Raw genomic sequence first — 19,785 nt, forward strand, 5'->3', positions numbered from 1 at the left:
GAGGCCATTTTGTTTTTAGACCATTTTAAAGTAATATAACAAGACTGGCATAATAATTACAAGAACACATCCTCAAAGAGCAATGGACCTTAAACTCTAATGGACATATAACACTGGAACTGGAAGACATTTTAAATATACAAAATAAATAAAGAAAACAACAAATAAAATGAATTATAAAGACTCTGCAAACAACATTGTCCTTCAAAAAAGAGTTAACTGAGACATTTATCATCTAGTTTTGGTACAAAGAGAGAAAACAGAAAAACAACAAATCATACAAATAGAAATGTATTAATTGTATTAATTTATCATGTGATTAACTGAATTCGTGCTTATTGCGACAATAAGTAGCTTGTTAATGAGCAGCATGCAGGTTGTTCAGACGGTTCTCTCTCTGTGTGAGCAGGAGGACCACCCACTCCTCTCTCCTCAGCTGGCAAATCAGGTGTTTCCCTGTGATGAGAGCAGTCAGGACAGGAAGCCCAGCATGTCCAGTGATGAGGAGGGAGACATCTACTGTCACTCTGCTCCTGCTGCTGCTGCTGCTGCTGCTGGAGGAGGAAACGGCCACAGTGCTCCATCTGCAGAGACGGAGAGGACAGCAGAGAGAGACGCAGAGCAGGACAAGGCCAGGCCTTACTTAGTGAGAAATGAAAAGTATTCACTCATTTAGTGGTATAGCTCTTTTTTGTCACACTTAAGTGATCAAAGAAGTGATCAGATTGTAATATTAGACAAAGATAACCTAAGACGATACAAAAAAGCAGTTTTCAAATGATTGAATTTTGAACTAAAAAAGAAACTTGCAGTAATCAGGCTTTGAAACTACTCCAAAGAATCGGGTTAATCACAGCTATTGCAGGTTCAATCTTGAAGGTTGACAATAAAGCAAAATCAGAAGAAATCTGTAAACTGGGTAATAATCTGTCACAACACTGTATGTGAGATACTAAACCCCATAGTGCTGACTGTACCCACTGCAAGTCAATGAATGTAATTCAATATTACATTCACGCACACACACACACACACACACACACACACACACACACACACACACACACATACATATATATATTAGAGGTGTGCCGATCGATCGGCCACCGATCATAATCGGCCGATTTCCGTGGAAAAAGTGTATGATTGGTGATCGCCGATTACGGTCTCTTGTTGCCGATCACACAAACCGATCACCTGCATCTCATTTCGCAGTCTGCCTGTGCAGCTGGTCTCCTCTTTTTTTTCGCTCTGCGCAACCGCGCAGCAACAAATCCTAAGCGATGTGGAACTATAACGCACTGAGTGAATGGGGAAGTTTGCGTGTTGCGGCKGAAAATTGAAGCACGTCAAAATGCATCAACACGACGAATCTAATATGACATAAAAACAATGCCATACTTGACTGAGTTTGGCTACATCGAGGCTCACTGCAGTAAAAAAGACATATGGAGGATCAGATGGCAGGTAAAGCAGCGCACAGCTACAAACACTCACCCGGATTAGCATGACGGTCAGAAAGCTAAACAAATAACCCGCAAAATTATTTAAGTCTTTGTGCTGCGATGTAAGACGCTGGTTCTGCTCTCGCTGTCGAACCGCTGCTACGCGCTACAGGTAGTAATATTTCACAGACGGAGTGCCGCTTCTGCTCCACCTGGTAGTGACTCTCACACCGAATCTCTGCTTAAAGCTGCAGCATGTAACTTTAAAAAAATACATTTTACAATCATATTAAAACTTTCGGTGTCCTAACATGAGACGGATAATCTCTGAAAAAAGAATCGATCTCCTCTGCCTCCTCCGTGTCCTGCATAATTACTCCTGTATTTGCCTTTGAATGTTACGTTTTATACTTGAAATGTTTGGCAATGTTGAGAGGTTTTATTTTGACTCTGCATTATTTAGCCTCTTCAGAGCCTTCATATGTTTTCGGTCTGTTGAAGATAGTATTACCGATAGCAGTACAATTTGCACAATGCCTGTTTTGTTTGACCTCAGAAGTGAGAAGAAAACAAATATATCGCTATACTTTACTTATTTACTGTATGGCTAGTTCCATGGCTAGCTCACTGTGTCTTACTCTGCAGTTGTGGAGTCACAATATCTGGGATCATGAGCGCCCCCTGCCATGAGGCAAGAGAACTGCCTGCCTCACCTCGAGTCTACTGTCTGCCGTTTCTGATCGCTCCTCCGCACACAAAACACGATACACATACAGTTAGTGACAAAAAAAACACTGTACATTATATACATAAGCTAAATTATGGAAAATCAGTCCATATATTAATTTTTTTTTAGCCATTTTATTGCTGACGTACAGACAGGACGAACAGGCTCCCATAGAATGGCAGCCAGTGCAATTAGCGAGAGGTTGCGCAATCCCAGGTGAAAATCCAGCGATTTTGAAGAAAAAATAATCAGAATTGACTAAGTAAAAAATAGGTACTTTATAGTACAAACCACAGGGTGTAAATAGCAATATAAATGATTTTATTATATATTATTTTCCATGAAGACAGGTGAAGCTCTGCCTCACCTGCCTCCCCTGACTGTCCTTTGCAGTTGGCAGAAAGCTGGATGGGCTACTCTGGACCAGGATGTGGGATCCTGAGCCTGCAGGTGACTGACAGGTGAGCCCGGTCAGCCTCCCTGCTGACCTGCTGCTAGCGCTCACATTGCTCACTCTGACAACCTGCGCTTCCAGGCATGTGTGGTGTTTGGATTTCAAAGGAGGGCTGTTCTGCAGCACGCTTCCTGAAACTGGACTCAGATGGCAGCGCTTCGAAGACAATGTCCACCAGGTGGCGCTGTCCCCTTCAGGTATGCTGATGTCTTACTTTGGTTCAGCGCAGTGACTCATCCCAGAGAGTCATTCATAAATGGGTGTGTAGTATTATCCTGATGCTAACCGCTGTTAACCCCTCAGGCAACCTGCTGTGGAAGGTGGAGCAGAAAACCATGACGGCATTTGCTTGTGCCAAAGTGTCAGTTAAAGGAAAACGTCACTGGTACAAAGCTGCAGAGCAAGCGGCCTTTGTGGCGCTGAGTGACGACTCTGCTTGGATCATCAGGACCAACGGAGACCTCTACCTGCAGACAGGTGACTTCCCATCTGTCGCATTTAGTCAAGCTTTACTGTCACTAAAACACTAGTCATACCTTCAGGTTATCATGTTTAGCTTTTTTTTTTCTTTGTATTTTCGTTCAACTAAGAAGTTTGTTTCTGTAGGAATCATATGAAAATAATATGTTTTTATTTATATTTTAATTTTAAAAAATTGCATATTTAAAATTATTTATTCTCTTCTGAATAGTCAGTGAGTAAAATCTTTTTTCATGTTTCAGTTTTTATTTTGGTGATGAGCTCCTAGTCTTTGAGGTGGGGAGGCCTCCTCACCGTCATCTGATCTGAATCTATCTTTGATTCAAATGCATTTAAGACAAAAAAGAAAATCCTTCTTATGAAACATGCTCTTGTTTGTAGCTCATATATTATTGGCTTATATATTTTAATAAATTTTTAAAAATACCTTTGTTTTATCTAAACAGACCTCCCTTGTAAATGACATATTGCATCTCAGTGAGACAATAAAAATAGAAAAGAAGTCTTCCAAAATGTGAAAAAGATAAAGAGTTGTTAATTGTTCACAATACATAATGTACTTGGAAGAAAAAGTGTGCTTTGAGTTTGAACTGGAGAATAAAAGTAACTTGAAGGACAAAAGGTTACGAAACCAGACTTCAGGCTTAGTTAGTTAGTTAGTTAGTTAGTTAGTTAGTTAGTTAGTTAGTTAGTTAGTTAGTTAGTTAGTTAGTTATGTTTAAGTGATTTATATTTATGGAGATTTTCCAAAAAACAAACTGTGAGACTGAAACAAAATGACTAAAGTTGCAGTTATATCAGCAACGTGATTATTTATCATAATTGGAATATTTTGTTTTGGATATAACGGGGATTCCAGAGGCAGGCAGAAAACTCCTCATTTATGCTCAGTCATGTTTATGGTTCAGTCATCTATCAAGTCCCTGCTTCTACATTTAATCAGGACCATTTCCTCTGACACACCGGTTAGTATGGCGTGTGACCAAAATATGTTTATGAGATGCTTTCTGAAATCTGAAAAAACTACTTTCCACACAATCATCATACATTCCATTTCCAAAACTTAGAAGTAATCCAAACTTTAACATGTGGATAGAAACGTCTGCAGTGACTGTTGGCTTTGATTCAGGACAGAAAGAAGGCAGAGCTGATCTCACAGGTGCAGCGTTGCTATGGGTTACTGCTGATACATTTAAGGCTGTGTGTGTTTCAGGTCTGAGTGTGGAGCGTCCCTGCGCCCGCTCGGTCAAGGTGGAGTCTCCATGTGTGTTCAGCCAGGTGTGTGTGAGAGGGGGCGTGGTCTGGGCTCTAAGTGAACACAAGGCTTTGTTCTACAGAGAAGGACTGAGCAGCTACTGCAGCGAAGGAGATGGCTGGAAGTACGACACTGTCAGGTACCGAGCCGACTCTAACACACCTTCAACACAACCACAGTACAGCACAACTCAGCTAGTTGTATTTAGGTCAAGCCCCAAATGAAACGTCAGTATTCATTTGGGACTTGAATACTGACTTTCCATTTGATTTGAAATGGAAAGAAAAGACTAAGAGATGAAAGAATTGGCAGATATTGATCATTTAAAGGGATAGTATCATGTAAAGTCAACCTTTTTTGAGCTTCACATCATATTATAAGGTTATTCCCTCATCAAAACACCTGTAGTGTTGCTTTGATTCTTTCATGCATGTTTGGTGAAATATTTTAATCTCACTTGGCAACCGAAAAAGCCTGATTGGACCTAGCTCCGCCTCTGAGGACGCAGGTCCACCTAAGAGCTGCAGTTTCCAGGCTTCTGAGCTTCCGCCTCACAGAGCAGCACTTCCACATTCAGCTCCTTCAGACTAGCCAGCAGCAATTAGCAAACACCTGGTAGAACTGCACATCTCCTGGGTTCATTCTAGGAGCTACTTCTCAGTGCAGCGCTGCTAAAAATGTTGTTAAAGGTTAATAGAGGAGCCATGTTATGATGACTTTCTGAAGGCGCAGTTTCAGAAAGAGCAGTTTTTAAAGAGACAGAGGCCCAATTTCAAGGCATTAAATTAGGAAGTAAAATTTCATTTTAATATTAGCATCTGGAAAATACATAATACCGGCCCTGTAACTCAGTGAAAAAGCGACCACACCGCCTGCACTGCTTCTCTGCTGCAGTTAAACTCCCTGAAACGTTCGCTGCATCACGATCACTGTCACATGACTAAACAAAGATCACATGACCAACCTGCTCCACCTCCAGGTATTAATTCTGATATGTTGTGCATCACTAAGCAAAAACCAGGGTTGCCATTTAGTCATTAGCACAAATGATTTTAAATAGGGATGTCTTAAATCTAACTCTTTGTTTGCTGGAGTTTGGAAACCCTCACCAGTCAAAGCTGACTGTGTTGCTGGCTGAGGATAATTTGTTCTGTTGCTTGACTTCAATATATCCATGAAGATCAGCTACATGTTTTTTTTTTTTGCCCGGTAACCGAGCAACTAGACACACAAGTAAAAGGGAACATGTCATTAGTTCTTATTTGTCCGTTTCTGCTGCAGTGAGGCTCAGGGCCTGGAGCTCATCTGCATAGCTCTAGGAGGAGGCGGAACCGCCTGGGCGCTTGATGCCAGCGGCAGCCTCTGGTTCCGAACCGGCGTCTGCCCGTCCAGACCCCAGGGCAACGATGACCACTGGTGGCAGGTACTCATGTTTAGAGGGGAGCGGATCCATTTTGGCTTCTGTTAGGTTCTGGGTTCTGCTCTTTCATCACTCCGCTTTTCTTCTCCACCAGATCAGTATTTCAGACTACGTGGTCTTCGATCAAGGCAGTTTTTTCCAGACCCTGCTGCAAGCTACGCAGAGCGTTGCCACAGTTACCAGGGGTCCGGTGGAACGAGTGGTGGCCTTCCTGTCGCAGTACTCCCAGTGTCAGCCCAGCCTGGTCAGCGCTAACGCCACTGGAGTGTGGGTGGCGTCAGGACGGAACCAGCTGCACCTGGCACGTGGAAATCTCGTGGGTCAGTGAGGTTCTGCACAGCAGCTCAGCAGCTTTCAGTTTCCTCCTGCTTATCACTTCCATTTGGTTTTTTTCAGGAACATTTTGGCAGAACGTGGTCCCAAGAGGAACTGTGTCAGCCACCAGGTGGACCTTCATCACTTCTTCATCTGTGCCTCATAAAGAAGGTAAGCCGTCTGGACGGAACACACATCTGGACCTCTAGCACTCAGCTCTGCAGATGTCAGCTGTCTGTGTTGACTGTGTATAGGAACGTTCCTGTGGTTGGCTCAGAGCAGGAAGGATCTGTTCTGTGTGTGGGACCGGGATGGAGAGCTTCGTCCTTCCTCCGTCCAGCTCCCACCAGAGGTAAGACCACCCAGCTCGTCTCTGCGTCTAAATCTGTCGCTTTTCAGGCACTTTGGATGGGCGCCACCAGGGGTCCTCAACCTGCCGCTTCGGACTTTTCAAAATGGCTCTCAGTGACGTTCATAAAGAACAGATGTTTCTGAATATAGATTTTATCAGGTTTGAAGCACTTCCATGGAATAATTGTTTTAAATTTCCACAACAGAATGAAATACTGAAAGTGTCAGTTATATATTTTTAGGTCTGTTTTTCTTRTCATTATGTTGGAGTTTTTCTACAGCGACTTCAACAGCATCACACATTTTATTTTCCATTATTTTGTTGGTAACTAAATATTGTCATCTTCCTAAAATAAAGGTCTAAGTAATATTTTGTCAAAAGTCATTTTTTGGTAAAAAACTTTTAGGAAGATGATTTTGCAAACAAAATATTTAGTTTTAGAACTGTGATGTTCATTAATAATACATGAATATGACGGACATTTTAATTTATTCAAATTATATAATATTTACCTATGATTTTTTTAAACAAATGTGGTGAAAATATGACATTGAAAGATGAACCCACACTTTTTTTCTCATGCTATATGCAAAAAATATCACTTCTAATATTTATGTTACTTTACAATCTGCTTGCTATAATTATCTGCATTGGTTGCACCATCTTTTTAACTAATCTCACCATCCCATAAAATATAATGTATTGACTTCTTTTTTTTTTTGCATGATTTTTGTTTTATATTAAAAGTATTTTTAGCAAAGAAGAAAAAAATCTCCACCTTGTTCTTGCCAAAAGATAATTTAGGTAAATAAATCACTTTTGGCAAGAATTACATACCATTATTTTAGGAAGTTGATGGTATGATATCTTAAAACTTGAAAAGCTAAATAATTAAAACAGTGGTTCTTCAAAAATGACAAACTTCTTAAAAGTAGACATTTCTCAAAAAGGTCATGCAGCTAATAGCTGTGTCTGGTCTACACTCTCTTCCTCTCCTCTGTGAGCTTAGGTGGAGCTGACCCACTTATCCGCCTGTCGTGATGCTTTGTGGGGTTTGGACATTCACGGCCAAGTGAGCATTCGAACCCTGTCCCCTTCCTGTCCCATCGGTTTGCATTGGACCCTCCTGGACCTCAGCCAGCTTGGTGCGTTCCACAGAAACTCTGTGTTTTTAAAAACTTATGCTGAGCTGCTCTTGTTGGTTTATTAATTTCTAGGTCAGATAATAACTTGATCACAGTCATTTTTAAGTCCCCCCCCTTTTACAGAATGATGCAGTGCTTGGTATTGGACTATTATATGAAATCCTAATAAAATATAATGTTCTAATGAAAGAAAGTGTGAAAATCTAAAGATTTTGCAAGACGCAGCGGTGTCTTGCAATGGAAACCTGCACTTCCTGTGTTCCCAGCTGTGTGACTTCCCCCTCCTGGTGGCTCAGAGGCATAACAGCTGAGGGCCAGCTTTAATCTTCCACTCCATGTCAGTTCTTAGATAGCACAAACTGAGACATGAAACAACAAATCTAGATCATAGCTTCAAAAAGGATTTCTTCTGTTCTGCCTRACATTTTAGCCAATTCAGACAAACACTTCTCACTTCTCCAGAATGTTCCCACCGCTCCTCTAAACCCCGGATAGATTACACTGTTCACTCTGTCTTTCTGGGCCGTGTTTCATTTTCTACAACCACGCTGTGCGGAGGATGTTTGGTGTAATTTGAGGCTCAATGTCTTTGGCACATGTCGGATAACGAAAATAAATCTCGGATCAGGGAATGATTTGGGAGACAGCCGCTGCACCACCGATCACATCACGCATTGTTTCAGACGGTGCAGAAACACATTGAAGCTGGAAGATCCAGACTCAGCTGTGTGTGTTCGTCACATTGACAGTCTGAGGTTGTGTAACAGGTTTGTGTCAGAGCTCAGCGGGAATGTGTGTGTGTGTGATAGAGATAGTGTAGCATGGCGGAAAGGTCAGATCTGTTTATAGAGCCCCTGCTCTTCTCGTTATCAAAGATCACATGATTACCTGACATGTCTTCACCTGCTGTACGTTGTGGACACCCAGCCTGAGACACAAACCTGATAGTCTGCTATAATCTGTTCCATTTGTGACCAAAGTTGCAACATTTGTTACATTTTCAGCTGCTTTGGTTCTCTTTCGCTCTCACCTGTGTCAAATTAACCAAAACCTTTGAATAAACTGTTCACCTCCTCGCCTGTGGGGGCGCTACACCAAGAACCACTGACAGAAACGACAGAAATCACAGAAAATCACTTCAGAAAATCACTTCATTCTTCACAAAACGTAAACAAAAATGGAGTGATATCAAATTTTATTGGTTGTAGGATTTCTTATTGGTCTTTGGAAAAAGACCATGACTCATTTCTCTTGCTATCACAACACTAGTTCKTTTGTTTATATTTACCCAGAATGACCTGCGCTATATTGTGCTTCCTACTTTTGGAGCGGTCTCTGGTCCGTTCGGTATTCTCATATGCATTCAAACTGAACCAGAGTTTACGTCAGCCAAACTGAGACCGAGGTTTGTAGTTTGACCAAAAAAACGAACTCTGGTCTGTCTACAAACCTCGCGGACTGGCGACTGCTCCAAAAAGCAGGAAATGGACTAATGCATAGGGCATTCTGGGGAAATCTAGCCAAAACAAATACACTAGTTTGGGGCTAGCAGGAGAAATGAGTTGTGGTCTTCTACCAAAGACAAAAGAGAAATCCTCCAACTGCTAAAATTTCCTCTACTCCATTTTTGTTTTCATTTCATGAAGAAGGAAATTGCGTTCAGAGATTTTCATGTTGTTTCCGTCAGTGGCTTTTGGTGTACAAGCAAGGAGGTGAATAGATTTTTCAAAGGTTTTGGTTAGTTTGACGCAGTGCAGTGTGAAAGAGAACCACAGCAGCTGAAAATGTAATAAATGTTGCAATTTTGGTCCCCAATTGAGTCTACTGGACTATCACGTCTGAGAAAACCATATTCTGCATTTTTTGTTCTCCTGGTTCAGRATGATGGTTCATTAGCAGAATGTCTGCAGAACTTTGACATGCTGAGCAGGTTGTTGGGCCATCTGAATGAGCAGAGACACGTTGAAAACTGGCAGGACATCAGCCCTGCCTGGAGGACTGGAACTGGACACCCAGGATCTACATCTTATGATTACAGTTTCATCATATTTATACACTGCTTGCTGTTTTCCACACATGTAGCACTTTTAGGCTATCATTCACTTTTGGCAGCAGATACAGCAAGTTGCCCAATGACACTTTAGCTCATGAAAGACCTGCTGACCAACTTCTAATGTTCAGATTACACAACAGCCACTCTGTCACCTGAGCCACAGGCTGTTTGTTGACCCTGAGCTGCCCAGAGCTGCAGGCAGTAATATACATATCAGCCATGCCTGTAAATAAATACAATAAAGTGTGTTGTTGGGTTTTCTTTAAAATGTGGTTATTTTTAATTAGTAAAGTCTGTCATAAATAGTGCTTTGCAAAAGTATTTCTAAGGATGGATCTTTCTTTTTTTTACATTTGGYCACATTACAACCATTCATCCGTTATCTACTTTGCCTATCCTTACATGTTGCTGGGGGGCTGGAGCCCATCTCCAGCAGCCATTGGGTGAGAGGCAGGGCTCATCCTGGACAGGTCACCAATCCATCACAGGGCAAACAACTGCGCACAAACACACACACGCACACACCATAGGACAATTTGGAGAGACTAGTTAACATGCAGAAGGAGCCCGGATCGAGATCCCAACCCAGTTGTCCCACATTACAACCACAAACCAAAATATGTCTTCATGGGATCTTATGTTTTAGAGCAACGCAAAGTTACTTAATTAGCTTAATTTTTTTCACAGCTCATTTGTTTCATGTGATACTGTCATAACATGGTGACAGTTTTTAAAAACTTTTTTAAACTTATATAAGTCACCTGCAGCAGCTTTAGGTTTTGCATACATCTGTTTGAAAATCCTAATGCAGGCTCCATAACGAAGTGTTCCCGTTTTTCCTTCAGGAAGTGTTCGTCTGGTCAGYGTAAGCTGTGGCAGCCAGAATGTTTGGTCAGTGGACAGTCGAGGACTCGTCTACTTCAGAGTTGGAACTCAGCCTTTGAATGCGAGCATGATGATGCCGGCTTGGATCTACATCGAACCGCCTTCACAGGTAACGGCTTCAATATGCTGCTGTTTGTCCATCTGACAGAGGTCCCAAATCAGCTTCGTGTGAAAAATGTTGATGGTCCAGTGGAGCAGTGGTCTGTGTCTCAGGTGTTCTTCAATATTTTTCATTGGTTGATGAATACCTACAGGTATTTGCACTGTAGGGATGGGATGGACACCAGCTGCATTTCCGTTCCAAATGTGTGCAAATCTTTGTTTATATTTTGCTGATGTTGAAGAAACAAACTTTCATTAGTACTGTGTTTCTATTTAAATAGGAAATGAAATTAAAATCATGCGTGAATAAGCTTATTCACACAATAAGTCATTAAAAATCATGGCACCCACAGTTACATGAGATATATTCATAAGTCAGAGCTCATTATCTTTTAGCCAATCAGAAGAGACATCCTCATCTTATTCAGGGGTCGGAGCAAGAAGCCCCGCCTACAAAARCAAACCATCGTCCTCCTTCTACTTTCTGTCGTGTTCTTTGTGGTTTTCACCAGTTGTAACATCCAAATGTTCGTCATGTGACTCGTGTGATGCAGAAAAGTGTTTCCATTGTAGTTTTGTGAACTACTTATATTTGGATATGGCTGAAAATCTGTCTCATCCTAGCACAAAAACCTGATCTATTTTTTTTTAACTGCTGTGTTTCCATTAAGCAATTTTATTTTCTTAACTTCAGTTTGGGCAATTTTATGGTTAATGGAAACGCAGCTCCATGGAGTCATTCTACAGACATCCATAATGCAACAATGACCTGTCACATCTTTACAGCCAATAGGAGTCCAGCTGGTCAGCATCCAGACGAGTCCTAACGATCATCTCCTCTGGGCTCTGGACAACAGGGGAAGTGTGTTTGTCAGAACTGGACTAAGTGATGAGATGCCTGTTGGGACAGACTGGGAGCTGGTACCAGGTACTTCTTTCTCTGACTGCTTTGTCGATGTACATTACCTGTCCATTCTGTGTGTTCCACTGGTTTACTCTGTGTGTGTGTGTGTGTGTGTGTGTGTGTGTGTGTGTGTGTGTGTGTGTGTGTGTGTGTGTGCAGGACTGGCTGTCAGTCAGATGGTTGTCAGCTGTCAGACTGTTTGGGTTCGGTGTGTAAACGGAGAACTGGCTCGGCGTTATGGCATTTCTGATCGGAACCCTGCTGGAGATTACTGGAAGAAGATTCCTGGAAACACTAACTGGTTTACTGGTAAGACGGTTCACACCAGTTACAGTTGAATCTACATCATCATGACACACCTTGATAGGTTTGCATCACAGCCCGTCTTCACTCCCATTCCTTTGAGTGTTCTAACCATTTGCCCAAACAAAAGAAAAAGTGAATTGTGTATTTAATCTGATAATTATCAACTAGAGCTGCAGTCTTTAAAAACCGATGAGGCATAAAAAGATAATGRGAAACTTTTGAATAAATACTCTGTTGTTCATATGTTGCTAAAAACTCTACATCCACTCTGTCTTATTTTTTTAGTGTAGAGTGACGTTTTCTGACAACTCCAATCTTTTATTAACTTTGGTTTCCTGAAACAGGAACACACCTCTAAGTGGCTTTTAAACAATCAAAGTGGCCCATTAAAACATGAACGGGTAGAAATAACACCAAACACAGGAACACCCTTCTAATACAGCCATATTTTACCTATTATTATTCAGGCAGGTTATATGTTATAAGGTAAGATTATGTATATATTATATTTRGTTTGAAACTAGGCTGTCTCAGAAAWTTGTAATGATRGCCCCTGTATTTTTTAGAGGTGCTAAAACAGGTTTAAAAAGAACAAGTTCATCTCTGGTAAGGTGTTGGAAAAGCTTGGATTACAAGCAAAAAGCACAGATTTGATGAACACAGCGTTGTACAATCCAAGAAAAGACWGGCGCTGATTATGAAAAATTAGCTGTACAAATGATATGGTGTGTTTTAAACKGGTGTGATGTTGGATTGGACCGGGGCGCCTCCAGTCAGGTTGGAATGTGAGTCGTAAAACAGTCGATCTTTGATCAGAAGCCGACATTGATTCCAGCTGGATGATAAAGAAAATCGAGCGCTGAAGCAGCCAATGTCTCCTCTCTGCTCAGTGACTCCAGAGGAAGAGCTGTGGGCGGTGACTCCCATTGGAGGACTGTGCCGACGGCTGACAAAGCTCCTCCCACACATGCCCAGTGCCGCCCCGCCTGCAGGCGCCGTGCTCGGAGGAGAGGATGTTGAGGATGAATGGGAGCTGATCTGACCGGCGACACCGTCTCTGCTGCTGGTCATCTGAATCGGGATCGGCTTGGAAGAACGTTGTGATGTCATCGACGTTGCTCTTCCCATCGTGTGACTTCACAGCTGGACCAAATCTGAGCAGGCCGATGACATCACATCCTGCAGCGTCTGCTGCACGGGTCACTCTGGGAASACCAGGTGTGAAATGAAATGAAGGGAATTTATCTTATTTTTGTAACAGGAAGCACTTTAACCTTATTTAACTYTGCTAATATTTATTCCAGACCAGTTCAGCTCTTCAAGCTGGTTTGAAATTAGCTTTACAATTCATCTTAAGTAAATGTTTTGGACTAAAAGGAGACATTAGACAGCTGAGTTTGGCTTAGTCCATTTGAAACTGTTTCTCTCCTTTCCTTGGCTGGACGCACTCACATGGTGCTGCATTCATGACCCATTCACTTGACGGAAGGAAAACTTTTCTTTTTTTCCTTTTTTTATTTAAACACAGAATATGCCATATTCCTCGTCTGATGGCTTCCCATAAATCAAAACAAAGTTCTGAGTTGCCTTTCTGTTTGTGAGGATTTGGGCGTCCAGCCTGTCAGTCACAGACTTTTACCTTTAGGGCTGTCGGTCTTCATATGTTGCAACACTACTGAAGGGGTTGAGGACTTCCTGTCAGTTTAACAGACTGAGACTGTTTGAGTTCAGAACTGGAATCCAGACCCTTCGGACACTGTACATAGCAGCTTGACGGGGTTTCCTCTGTAACTCATGACCAACCCAGGACATTTAAGGAGCATTTGAGTAAAATGTCATTCAGTTTGTCCCCTGCTCACTCGTACGGGTCCTTACTGATTCCCTGTCATCACTTTTCTGCTGTGAATTAGTTCATTTTATTTTGTGAGTATTTTTGGTTTCTTTTTATCGGTTATCTTTATGCATTTGTGGAATTTTAAGGGAGCACATCAGTATCTCCCAAAAGTTTTTTTTCTTCTTCTCTGAGTTTAATTCTCTAACTACTCTAACCAACCGCACAACCCTGACTACTTCAAAAAGTTTACTTTGTGCTTTCACGCTAAATAATAAATGAGAATGACCCGGTAACACTGAGAAGAGCAAAATATTCAAGCATAAARTGGATTCACTGTCACTGCTGTCCTATGGACAGTTTTATCCCAGTAGCTGCAATCAGTTTTAGTTGATAACTGAAGATTCGAGACCCAAAGAAACTGAGCTAGAGGAATTGTTGAAACAAAGATTTGTTGACTGTGTGTGGAAATGAAAACTTGTATGATCCCTGGTAAAACCCCATGTCCCCTGATTATCCCTGTTTCACTGATCAGTCTGCTCTGGGTTTAAATCTAAAGGAATAAAGTTCTGCTCACTTTAATCTTTATTACACTCCCTTGCAAATGGTTAATTATCGTTTTTCACTGAAGCATGCAATGAGAGATGTTCTCTGCACAGACACAAAGCTCTCCTGAGTAGCTCGACAACTAGAAGGTCAGTATTGCTCTCTTGTGATCCCACAGTGTTGAGGCTTTAATTGACAAACTGTGATTGTCAGGTGAGCTAGTCAGTCACTCTGTAAAAGATGTTTTATTGCACAGACAGGAAAAACATTTAATCTTTTCCACTTTTTTTTTTTTTTTTTTTTTTTTTTACATTTTCCCAAATTGTAAATAATAATTTGCAACTTGGAAAAGAGATTGTCAGCTCTAACCTTGTGTGAATACTTCCACTGACGCATCTGAGCACATCAGCTGKGATGTTCCTGGACTCAGAGGGTGTTTCGGGTCTTTCAACATCATACACCCTCTGCCAGGTGGATTTCCAGCTTTTTTTCTCTGTTTCTACAGGTTTMGAGGCAGTCTGCAACGGGGCTGACTGGTGTTCTTCCTATGCTTCTTTCTTTCTTCTACTCCCATCTCCTTTCCTTTTGAACCCTTTCAACAATCTTTCTGCCTTTCTTTTCTCATTTCTTTTTTTTTCTCTGTGTCCATTACATTTAAAATGAACCTAAAGAAGTTTCTACTTAAATTATTTATACATCAAGTGGAGCATCATGGCAGAAGCAGTAATGCTCCATTTGTGAAAGTAAATCTGTTTTGCCTCACCTTGACACAAGATAACAATACATTGTTCCCACAAGTCTGAACTGGAAGTGATACGCACCATCTTAGTAGGCAAGAGCGTGGCATCGTCACACTGCCGGACAGGACGCGTTTAAAATGAGCTCTGCTGGAGCCAGCTGAACATTGTCCGAAAAACAAAAACAAAAAAACAATAYCAMCTCCTGTTGTCTAATTCGTCGTTTTTGCCAGTAGTAGCGTCCGGCTTTTAGTTGCATGAGTCATGTGATACAAAGAAAAGTATTTTTATTGCATTTTGCATAATACTTTTATTTTGAAAAATGACCTCATCCTACCACAAAARCTTTATCAAAAGATGTGGCTTTTTTTTTYCCGAAATTGACTTATTYCCATTAAGTAAATTTATTTTTGTAATTACAATTTGCACATTTCTGTGATTAATGGAAGTGCAGGTTCTGACACCTCACTGGACRGATATATAACTCCAGTCGTTCACCTGCATCATAACGGTCCAGACCCTCTCATCAGTTAGGGGAAATATTTTAAATAATCCAGTTGACCAAAAGGTCATCCATTATTATCACGGTTGTCCCAGACAGTTGGTCCTCAGTATTGTCTTGCAGGGAGATTAGACACCACGGAATTTCAGGAAATATTTCCAAAAGTTGTCGACTAACCCTGGACTACCTGCGGAGGAAGAGTTTGGTCCGGCCAACTTGTCTGCCAGATGTTAGGAGTAACTACATCTGGCTCAGCTGTTATGTTTTAAGGCTTCATTACTATTTTTAATTGATTCTGTTTTATTGGTCCCTGTTGAAGTAAACACCTGAAGCAACTGGAGTCTTTATGACTATACACCTAAGAATGATTGGCTGAGAATGGTTACTGTCCGTTCTTTATAGTAAGACTGAATCAATCAACTGCAAACACATTTATTGGACACTTCCATTAGCCAGACGGTTTAGMGCACAGCACTGGCTTTCACTGCTGATCAGCTGCTTCCTCCTTAATGTTGTTTCCAATGATAACAGTGTGGACAGTTTATGTTTGAAAGAACGGATGCAGCATGTTTGTCTGTGTAAGATCGATTTGTGGAGCTAAAACMAGACTCCACACTTCAAACCGAGGGGCTCCGTCAGACCCTGGCGGTTCATGGTTTCACTCTATTCTGTAATGTCCTGCCTAAAACTTGACAACACAATATGCTGGCATATTCCAACAAAGCAAACAAAAACCCAACTTTTGGGAGATGGTAATGAGAAAAATCCTTTCTCATTACATAATTTTCCTCGTACAACAGGGATGAATGTTTTCACCATCCAAAAGGTGATGAAAACTATTGGCCTGAACTCACTAATTTTAGGTATGCGTTTATTTTTCTATACGTTTGTTTTGTGGAGAAAGAGACGGAGGAGATAGACGACCTTTAACCCTACTGCTAAGCTTATCCTGAGACTCTYTGAGTAAGCAATTTCTGGGCTGATGTCTTTGTTTGCATGAGGCTGTAAGAGCTGATAAACTGATAGCCTCTAATGCTCACACACTGTGAAAAYGATAAATCTTACCATGTATTTCTGGTCTAGTTTCTAGTGCAAATCTCTTAGTTCACTTGAAATAAGGAAAAATTTACTTAGAAGTAACTTTTCAGCAAGATATAAGAGCTTGGTTTAAGTAAAGACTTATTTAATAGTAATAGAAAAAAAGTAGTTTCACAGATTTATTTTATATTTTTTTGCTTATAAAATCTGCCCGTGGAACTAGTACATTTTTATTAATATTAAGGAATTATTGACTAAAAACAAAAAGTTCCCACGTCTTGTTGAATAAATGACTTTTGTCTCATTTCAAGTATACTCAGATAACTCCACTACAAACTAGACCAAAAAAACGTTTTTTTCAGTGTAGAACATTTCACTTTCTGCAGRTTTTCAGGACTTTAAAGACGACTTTTTATGCCTTTATGAAGACATATTCGTTTTCTTCTTGACACTCATACGAGTGTTTGGAGAAGCGGCAGTAGGGAAGATGAACTGTTTCTGTTATTGGTATTTACACACACATGCACAAACTGCTGTCAAATATAGAAAAAGCCAACTAGAAATATTTTTTCCTTCACTCTGTTGGCCCTCCAATGTGTCGCATATAGTGGTTACCTTACAGCTGGACTTCTGTAGGTTTATTTTAGAGAATCAGAGTGAAGGGGAGGGACTGAATGTTTAGACTAGAAATTTCTTTTGGGTCATGTGAATTATCCAAAAGATCAAAATGTTTGTTTTTCAGCAAACATTTGGAGCAGTGCTGTCATCATTTGACTCCATGCTCAACCCAGAAACTTTGACAAGAAAAACAAAACAAAACAAAACAAAACAAAAAAATCAGGCATTTATTCAGCACCATTTAACTGCCAGATTACAACTAAACCAGCACATAAATAAAGCTTATGATCCATTAGTCCAGTATAGATTCCACAAGCCCGCTTATTTTTACTATAATATGTATATTTGGGGAATATTTACATGTTATTTACAGCATATTTAAACTGTCCAGTCGCAGCAGTCCTTCAAGGTTGTCTTCCACAACAGATGTCGTCACTGTCAGCTGTGTGGCTGCAGGAAGTCCGGCAGCGAAGTGATGCGGTCTGATCCGGACTGGGCCAGACACCGGAGCGCCTGCAGCAGCAGGGGGGAGGGGGCCAGGCCGCAGAGCCAGCTGAACACCCTGTTCCCCAGCAGCCCCTGCCAGCGCTGCGGCTCGTCCCGCAGGCACGGCAGCAGCGGCGGCTTGGCCAGAAACAGCAGCAGGAAGTCGAGGCACCGCTGCGCCTGCTGCCGCTCCGAAACCATGCACGACACCAGCCTCTGCAGCGCCACCTCGAGGCCGTCGGGTCGAGCGCCGTGGACCAGCAGCTGCAGCAGGCACTCGGGATGCGACAGCTCCACCGCCAGCTGCACCGCGGTCTTCCCGGCGTCCGCGGCGTGAAGGCAACCGCCGCGGCCGTCCAGGTACTCCCTGCGCTTGGCCGGGCCGCCGCAGTCCTTCAGCGCCTCCATCACCATGCCGAGGACGGTCACGCGGTTGTAGCGCACCGCCACGCTCAGGTGCGGCGCGCCGCTGCCGGGGCAGCAGCAAAAGCTGCAGGCCGGGGCTCGGAGCGCGCCCACCGAGTACCTGTTGAGGAGGTAGCGCGCATAGTCCTGGTGGTCGTGCACTATAGCGTACAGCAGGGCTTCGGACGGCAGGAAGGCTCTCGGGCTTCCGTTGTCCCAGCAGAACACCTCCATGCTGCGCATCTCCTCCAGCAGCCAGACCGGGAGCTGCTCCCGCACCGCGCAGTAGAAGGAGAACGCCGTCCGCTCACATTCCCGCTGACACGGCGAGCAGGAGAGGCACTGCCCGGTGGAGGAAGAGGAGGAGGACCGCAGCCACGGCATCACCGCGCACAGCAGCAGGGCAACAGAGTCTGCTTCCGGCGGGAGAAAACAGGTCGCTTCTCCCTGAGAAGACTGGAGGAACAGCTGGTGTGTTTCTTCAGTCCAAACTTCTCGCTCATTCCCGCACACTTTTATAGCCTGGAAACTATGCAGAGCTCCGCCCTCATGCAGCTCCATGTGCGCACTGCATGTTTGTAGTACAGTCTGGGACACGACAGGGGGTGAGGGGGGGTGAGGGGGGGGGATCAAGTGTCTCACATAGAGAACATAGTGGACTTGTAACTACTGCAGCTTCTAATGAGGACGGTAGCCCAGTCACAGGATGTAAACATGTGTACTAGTGTTTTTATTGACAAGAAATGATTTGGATTGTAAATATGTGATCCTGTCAGAGGTGTGTGTGTGTGTTGGTGTGTGTGTGTTGGTGTGTGAACTTATCTGGGATCATTGACCTTGTTGGGTGCAGTAGTCCTTCCACATTGAGCAAATCTCACCATTATATAACACTTGGCTGATGGTTCACTATCAGATGTGAAGGACGGAGCTGTGAGGCTGACAGATCTCCTGGTCAACCTGTCGGCCTCAGTTGTTATTGCATTCACAGATTATTGTCCATCTGTAACAACTCTGAATAATTTTGAATGAATGTGACTTACAACATTTCCTTTGGGATCAATAAAGTATTTATTGAGTTTGGACTGAGTCCAGATCTGGGGTCAGCAACTTTTACATTTGAACACCTGATTCCACTAAATGTTTAAAGCTACAAAACCTTCTGGACAATTTGAAATAGAAAGTTTATTAGATTTTATACCTTAAATGTATACATGTGTTTTATGGGAAATTCATCATTCAGCTTCTGTTCTCCACTAATCAGGATCAAACTCGGGAAACTGCAAAACTGCTGAAACACCGAATTATTTTTAAATAAAGGCTAAAAGATCCCTTATTTATTTCTTGTTGTCTTTTGTTCATAATAACTGGAACATTCAGCAACATATCTGACATATTTCCCTGATGATTTTGGTGGTGATATTTGACAAAAGGTCATGTTTTTAGCCGTTTGGCTGCATTATGATTTTATGGTGTAAAGTACTTTGAAATACATTGTTGTGGAAATGGTTCAACTTCAGATTCAAATGATCTATAAATTAAAAACATAAAAAAGTGCTATTTTGCGAACCAGTAATTTACCAAAAAATGAAAAGGCTGAAGCTGAACCTGCCGACACCATTCAGACTCTGTAGTATACAGTAATTAAAGATATCTACTGTCCATATACATTTATACATTTATATTAAGTTTTTATAAATTATACTAAACTTTAGAATTAAACCAAAAAGATGCTTCGAGTAARTTTTAGTCTCTTAAGCAACCAGATACAGTATTGKAAGC

At 42.0% G+C, this 19,785-nt stretch overlaps 2 protein-coding genes across 3 annotated transcripts in view; one reads left to right on the plus strand and one right to left on the minus strand.

The window, feature by feature from the left end:
- The window catches only part of tecpr2 (tectonin beta-propeller repeat containing 2), a 29,360-nt gene extending 15,093 nt beyond the window's left edge, over nucleotides 1–14,267 (plus strand). Inside the window, exons 14-27 of one of the 2 annotated variants that reach the window (XM_008398698.2) lie at nucleotides 410–646; nucleotides 2,566–2,633; nucleotides 2,708–2,823; nucleotides 2,930–3,103; nucleotides 4,320–4,500; nucleotides 5,643–5,784; nucleotides 5,876–6,101; nucleotides 6,178–6,267; nucleotides 6,351–6,448; nucleotides 7,458–7,593; nucleotides 10,492–10,640; nucleotides 11,420–11,561; nucleotides 11,697–11,846; nucleotides 12,734–14,267. In XM_008398698.2, the coding sequence (XP_008396920.1) occupies nucleotides 410–646; nucleotides 2,566–2,633; nucleotides 2,708–2,823; nucleotides 2,930–3,103; nucleotides 4,320–4,500; nucleotides 5,643–5,784; nucleotides 5,876–6,101; nucleotides 6,178–6,267; nucleotides 6,351–6,448; nucleotides 7,458–7,593; nucleotides 10,492–10,640; nucleotides 11,420–11,561; nucleotides 11,697–11,846; nucleotides 12,734–12,885 (2,061 nt within the window). In that variant the 3' untranslated portion in view covers nucleotides 12,886–14,267. The remainder of the gene's footprint in view (nucleotides 1–409; nucleotides 647–2,565; nucleotides 2,634–2,707; nucleotides 2,824–2,929; nucleotides 3,104–4,319; nucleotides 4,501–5,642; nucleotides 5,785–5,875; nucleotides 6,102–6,177; nucleotides 6,268–6,350; nucleotides 6,449–7,457; nucleotides 7,594–10,491; nucleotides 10,641–11,419; nucleotides 11,562–11,696; nucleotides 11,847–12,733) is intronic. The other variant, XM_008398701.2, reaches the window with a different exon arrangement.
- Nucleotides 14,268–17,322: 3,055 nt separating this feature from the next.
- On the minus strand, nucleotides 17,323–19,325 carry ankrd9 (ankyrin repeat domain 9). The gene has a single exon (XM_008398702.2). The coding sequence runs from the start codon at nucleotides 18,565–18,567 to the stop codon at nucleotides 17,554–17,556; it is 1,014 nt and encodes a 337-aa protein (XP_008396924.1). The 5' UTR covers nucleotides 18,568–19,325; the 3' UTR covers nucleotides 17,323–17,553.
- Between the last annotated feature and the right edge of the window lie 460 nt (nucleotides 19,326–19,785).

This window comes from Poecilia reticulata, linkage group LG22 (genome assembly GCF_000633615.1).
Source record: "Poecilia reticulata strain Guanapo linkage group LG22, Guppy_female_1.0+MT, whole genome shotgun sequence".
Lineage (NCBI taxonomy): Eukaryota > Metazoa > Chordata > Actinopteri > Cyprinodontiformes > Poeciliidae > Poecilia > Poecilia reticulata.

Excerpts from the sequence above, each read along its gene's own strand:
- ankrd9 (XM_008398702.2), bottom strand. The coding sequence starts at position 18,567 with ATGGAGCTGCATGAGGGCGGAGCTCTGCATAGTTTCCAGGCTATAAAA.